Below are 6090 nucleotides of genomic sequence, written 5' to 3' on the forward strand. Positions count from 1 at the left end.
TGACAAAGTTGCATACAAAGTCAAAAATCAATACAGATAAACCACTCAACAGTTATCACTCCTCCACTACGAGTATGCTCTTCGCGAGCTCTCTAGACTGTTTTTTTTTTGTTAAAAGAAACCTTATAGAGGAGCTCATGTGATCCTCAAACAAAGAATTGATATAAAATCCACGTGTTACCGACAATTCCACAGCCACAAAACCCCAAACCGAAAGGACCCAACTCGTCAAAAAGCATTCCACACCAAGCTAACAAATGTCAAAAAAGATGACTTGTAACCCATGACACATATGATACTTCACGTCCTTTTCTTCTCCAAGAAAACCGGTCTGCCGGAAGTAAGATGACAAACAGCAAGATGTGAATGCTACACTAGATGATGCTGACAGAAAATTAATCATGATTAGCAATTTCACCAACACATATGGTATAGTTATTTTTTATTACACATATACCACCTTGTCTCTCTTTCCGCTAACTATGGTTAGATCCTAAGTTCAGCAAAAAAAAAACTATGGTTAGATCCTCACCGACTATCGGTTGAGTGGTTTATCTGTATTGATTTTTGACTATAATATTCTAGTGGGTCCATGATCTGTGTCATTGGGTTACCAAACCACATTTATAAAATTGAAAAGCAAAGTAGCATTTGGTCGACTCGAATGCATAATACAGAATAGGTTCCTCAACTAATATCATCCAAGGAATACTTTCTCGGAGTTTTTTTTATAATTGTATACTTATTTCTTTGAGAAAAATGTTGTAACATATCCAAGTTATTAACTTGTTAGACTGATTCTTTCTATTGTTTGACATTTTCGAGTTAAATTTGTAGAGTCAATGGCCCAATAGCCAAGAGTACTGGCAGGTGTGGCATATTTTTGTGGAAATTTTAGCACTTTTCTAACTAACATTTCATCATGCACCAAACAACTCATTAAAAAAGAGATCTTACATCATTGTACTCTCAGAAGGATCGAATATTTAACATAAACTATCCGAAAACAGAAATTAAATTTTAATCCATGTGCTTTGTGCCATAGCTGCTAAAGAAAAATAATATATTGTAAATCGGCGATGAACTTCCCTTCAAACATGCCATTCTCCTGTTAGTTACAGTGAATAATCAGCAACATATACTAGTGTTAAATATTCGCACTTTACTTATATTCATGTGTTCTCTCTATTTTGTTCTGAAACAAAGAATTCCGCGATAATTAGACTATAAGAGAATATTATCCTCATACCATGCATGTCCAAGGTAGTACTCCCTCCACAAAGAAATATAAGAGCATTTAGATCACTACTTTAGTGACCTAAATGCTCTTATATATTTAACGGAGTAAGTACAAGTCTGTGTTACTAGATTAGGCTGTTAGGAAGAACGAACCGACATATTTTTCCCCGGGGAAAAACCCGACATACATTTGTGACCGGAGCTAGTTTGGAATCACTTGAAACTTCAAGAAAACAATAAGTTTTTATCATACTCCTCTTGAAACAGGCTTCCACCCTATTTCTTATATATAAAGCAACTCCTAACACAGTAATTGTTCATATTGGCGCACCCACGTTTTGCAGGTCATGTTGGTAGGCCCGAGACAGCAGCTCTTGTCTCCAGTGCAAGACCTTCGTAGGTAAATTATGCATGCCAGGATAATGCAGCCCAATTTTGTATCCCAGGTCACACAGTACATGTCAGCACAGCGGGTGAGCCAAGGCGTGAGGCGACCATACCGAGCCACCGTCCGTGCCAGTTGTTTTATTATGACAAGAAAGATGCATCGGTCAGGGCAGACGAGGACTCATCGATAGCGCATCAGAAATGAACTTCGCAGTGGTCGATGTGTACTATGATGTTAACCATCCAATCCTTTTCAATGCCTCCAGGAGAAAGAGAAGGGATCCGTCCAAATTCCAAGCACAATCTTTGTCAATGCCCCTGCCGACCTCGGATTCTTTTTCCCCGCCCGGAAAGGTTTAATTCCCTGCAGGAATGAAGAAAATAATTCCGGCATTTGGAACCAGCAACAACAGATGAACAACGATTACTCCACATAGATGTAATGCTGTGTGATGCTATAATGTAATCTGCATTTAGACAGTTCACTGTGAAGAAAAATCAAGCAGTAGCAGAACTTAATCTTGAAGGACGGAGCTTAATTTTGGAATAGCAAGTGGGAACTTTACATCAATCATGGTTCATGAATCTCAAGTACAACAACAATATGTTATTACAACAACCATGAGTCGAGTCATGGAGCAACAATTTGATGTAATATCCTTCTCCCCTCCCTAGTCCTTGGTTCACAACACAACCAAAGGATAAGGGGGCAACAGATAAGATAGTACCATAAGAGTAATTCACAATCCTCATAGTGAGGAAGTCACCTTTATAAAGATCAACGAGAAAGGGGGCACCAAAGTAGAAATATAAGGAGAAATGCCTCACCTAGGCAAAGCTGGCAACTTTGATACAGTTGATTAGGCTCCATTTCCTCCATTTGCTTCACCTGTGGCCAAGCTCCAAATGGTAGAAATCTCCTCACCTTCTACACCAAACAACCCCAAAAGAATGTGGCACCAGTACTTGCTAGCATGATGTCCTGAGGCTGGTAACTTAGCAGCAGTAGGCAGTAGCAGCCGGTTGAAGCACAGCCAAAAAATTGTCACCTCTCTTCATCTGTGTGTTTGGTTGTCCTAAACTACCATCTCATCGAGCTGGAGCTGTTCGAGCCAGCCACCGATGACACCAGTGGCGGCGTCCTCCTCACCGTCGATGCCCTCACGGTGGTTCGCTGATCCACCCAAGATGGCACTGTCATCACCGGCAATGCTCCCGTGGTGGCTTGCTGATCGGCCCAAGATGCCAATAGACTCTGTTGCCATGGTCCCGTTGGTTGATGATTTCTCCGGCGTGGGCTCCTTTACTAAGGTATTGACCCATGAGAGGTCAGGCTCATCGGTGTTGGCCCCAGACCGGAGATCAAACGAGGACGACCGCTTGAGACGGCCAAGCTCGTCGTTGTCGGCACCCCAGTCTGGGGTGCCCGAGGGGAGGCCCCATTTGGACCAGCTAGAGCCCACCACCGGTGAGCCGACCAGGAGCGGGGCGCTGGAACCCAGGTCTCTTGAGCTCATGCTTCGCAGTGTCTGCTGCTGCATCTTCTCCCGCTGCGCCAACGCAGCGAGCAGCCGGGAGCTCATTGGGGAGACAGGCTCTGGGGTGGCCGCAGCCCGTGGCGAGAGCAAGCTCTGATGCTGCTGGAACTGGTTCAGGAAGGCGGCCTTGTGCGTCGGCGAGAACGCAGCGCCGCCCTGGTCGCCGTACCGCGGCGAGTGGGAGGCCGCCATCTCCGCCGAGAACAGTTCATCGAGATTTGACGGCACAAGCGCCTTCCCCCTCGCCGACCGCACAGAGGCAGGCGATCCAAGGTGATTGTCATAGTCCCCCGAGGCCAGAAGCTCGTCGACCGCCATAGCCCTCGCGCTCAGCGAGGTGCGCAGTCGGCTCAGGTGCAAGTTCCCTGCGCTCCCGGGGAGGCACAGCGCCGGCAGGTTAGGCTGCGGCCACGCCATGCCACTCCCTCCACCGGACGGCGACAGCGGTGGCGTGAACGAAGATCCCGGAGATGACAGCCCCATCCCCATGGCCGCCATCTCCATCGCCCCGCGGGGCGACGGCACGGCCGAGCCTGTGGACACGTACAGCGGCCGGAGCTCCTCCGGCGTGTGAGCGAAGAAGCAGACGCGGCGCGCGCAGCCGACGCCGTCCTTGCAGAGGCGCGTCCGGTACTGCGCCGGGTGGAGCCAGCTCTCGAACACCCCGTGCGCATACTCGCACATGTCCCCTCTCCTGCACCCGGCGCCCTTCTTGAACTCCGGGCACGGCACGCAGCTGTAGTGGTACTTCCTCGGATCCCTCCGCCGAGCGTTCTCCCCTGGGTGGACGAAGGGGCACTCCGTCCAGTCGTGGGAGTAGGCCCTGGAGCACGCGCGGACCTTGAAGGAATACATGCGGAAGTCGTCGGAAGCGTATGCGCCGTTCTTGATGTCCGGGAGTGAGGGGTCCGGTGGCCACTCCTTCCGGGCGCCAAGGAGTGAGAGGATGTGGTTCTTGAGGGGCAACGAGTTGGGCGGCAGCGCGACGAGGTCTGACGGCCGGCGGTGGAGATGGTCAAGGAGGGTAGGGTCGGCGCCGGCGGCGAGGAGGCGGGAAACGGTGGTGGGTGCGGATGGAGCGCCGCCCGCGGCGGCGAGGTGGAGCGGGGTGGAGAGCGAGGAGGCGGAGGAGCGGTTGGGGTCGGCGAGGTGGGGCGGCGAGAGGAGGGCGTCGAGGCAAGCCACGGACCCGTACGCGGCGGCGACCATGAGCGGCGTCATGGGCTCCGCGCCCCGCGCCGGAGAGTACCACGGCGCCGGCTCATCCGCGAGGAGCGGGTGCGCGGCGAGGAGGTCGACGAGCGCCGTCACATCGTCGTCGGCCACCAGCTCCAGCAACCTCGCCGATACAGCCGCCACATCCACCCCGTCATACTCGGAGGCCTCCCCCATGGGCGGCGGCGCGCGATCGGAGAAGGTGTTCGACGAAATGGTGGAAAGCGGGGAGGGGGAGGGGAAAGGGAGGACTTTGGGTTTTTGGACAAAGCTAGGTTTTGGTTGGGGTTGGGTTTTGGTATTTGCTATGCTCCATGGGCAAAAAATGTGGTTTTCACAGCTTTGCTCCTCGGGACACGGTGAATTTTTGGTTGAGATGCAATGGATTCTTCAAAAAGGAAAATAAATCGAATTGAGATGCAATGGATTCGTAGCTTTTAGCTTTTACTGGCGATGGTGCTGTAGGAATTTGGGTGGAGGAGGTTACACGAAATCAATTATATAGGGCAGAGAAAAAAGGTGCTGAATAGTTTGAGTGAAGGTGCTCACATTGAAGATTCACCCTATTAGAAAAGGCACATTCTCTTTCTTTATCTTAGAAAAGTGTAGACGGTATTTACACATGCTTTCTTTAGATTGGTCAAAAACTGTACTCTGCAAACACGATCTACGCAAGCAAGATTCCAAAACACAATTTTGACCATCAATTTTTGCATTAACGTATTTACATAGCTAATGAAATTGCATATAATTGCGATAATTACTTAGATATATATTCTTTTTGTTATAGATGATTCAACTATGAGTAGTTTGATCATAACTTTGCTATAAACAAAAACTATTAGAGAATCGAAGGAGATACATTAGTAGAGTAGCAACTAACATGTATTGTGTTGGCTGGGTGGTGGCCGGCCGGCGGCGCTGCGGTCTAGGGCATGGTGGTGGTAATCCAGATCCGGTTGGCCGGGTAGCGGTGAATATAGAGTGTGCTGCAGCAACCTCCTGCGACTCCATGATGACGATGGTCGCCGAAAGGTCTTCATAAGTGTACATCTCTTAAGATCTGGTGGTTATGAGATGCAAATTATTGACAACGGCTTGCAGAAGAGGCCCCTCCTTTTTTTGCCCATTTTTGCAGCGGTTGGTCAAAATTATGGAGGACGATTTTGCAGCGGCGGTGGTTGCATCGTATTTAGCTGCTGTGATTAAGAAAAAAGTGGAGGAGACAACACTTAAGTGGCTTCAATGGTGGTGCTACTCGAGCACCTTATCTCGAGCTGCGAAGTGACAGCCTAGGTCTGACCTGAACTGGTTATACCTACAATGACGCTGTTTTTTTACGTCGTTACTTGTTGAAGGCATTGCTTGGATATGTTCGTATTGATTCTTCAGATCCTAGATTCTGGCCTTGGTGGTTGGATCCGGTGACAGTGACACTTGAGTACCACTTCCTTTCTGAAGGCGTTGCTGCTGAAGAACCTCGTCGTCTATGTGGTACTATGATACACTTGATGCGTATATGGTCATTGTTGCAGTTTTTCGATCGCGTATATGGTCGCTCTAGGTTTTTTCCTCGCCTACGCATGGCTTTGGTCTTATATGACTTTGCTAATTTGCCGGCATGTTTTCGTGTGTGCTGATATTGGCTATGTGAATCCTAACTATACAAAGATCGGGTGTGTGCTCATTGTGTTATGTAGCCTTTTAATGC

The 6090-nt window shown here is 48.8% G+C and overlaps 1 protein-coding gene across 1 annotated transcript; it reads right to left on the reverse strand.

Annotated features, from left to right (window-relative positions):
* Window positions 1–1433: 1433 nt before the first annotated feature.
* LOC119300562 (zinc finger CCCH domain-containing protein 67-like) lies at window positions 1434–4666 on the reverse strand. Its single transcript, XM_037577489.1, has 2 exons — window positions 2712–4666; window positions 1434–1990 (listed from the first exon to the last, which is right to left on the reverse strand). Exons 1-2 carry the CDS (start codon window positions 4554–4556, stop codon window positions 1880–1882), a joined length of 1956 nt encoding a protein of 651 aa, XP_037433386.1. The 5' UTR covers window positions 4557–4666; the 3' UTR covers window positions 1434–1879.
* Between the last annotated feature and the right edge of the window lie 1424 nt (window positions 4667–6090).

This window comes from Triticum dicoccoides, chromosome 5A (genome assembly GCF_002162155.2).
Source record: "Triticum dicoccoides isolate Atlit2015 ecotype Zavitan chromosome 5A, WEW_v2.0, whole genome shotgun sequence".
Taxonomy (NCBI): domain Eukaryota; kingdom Viridiplantae; phylum Streptophyta; class Magnoliopsida; order Poales; family Poaceae; genus Triticum; species Triticum dicoccoides.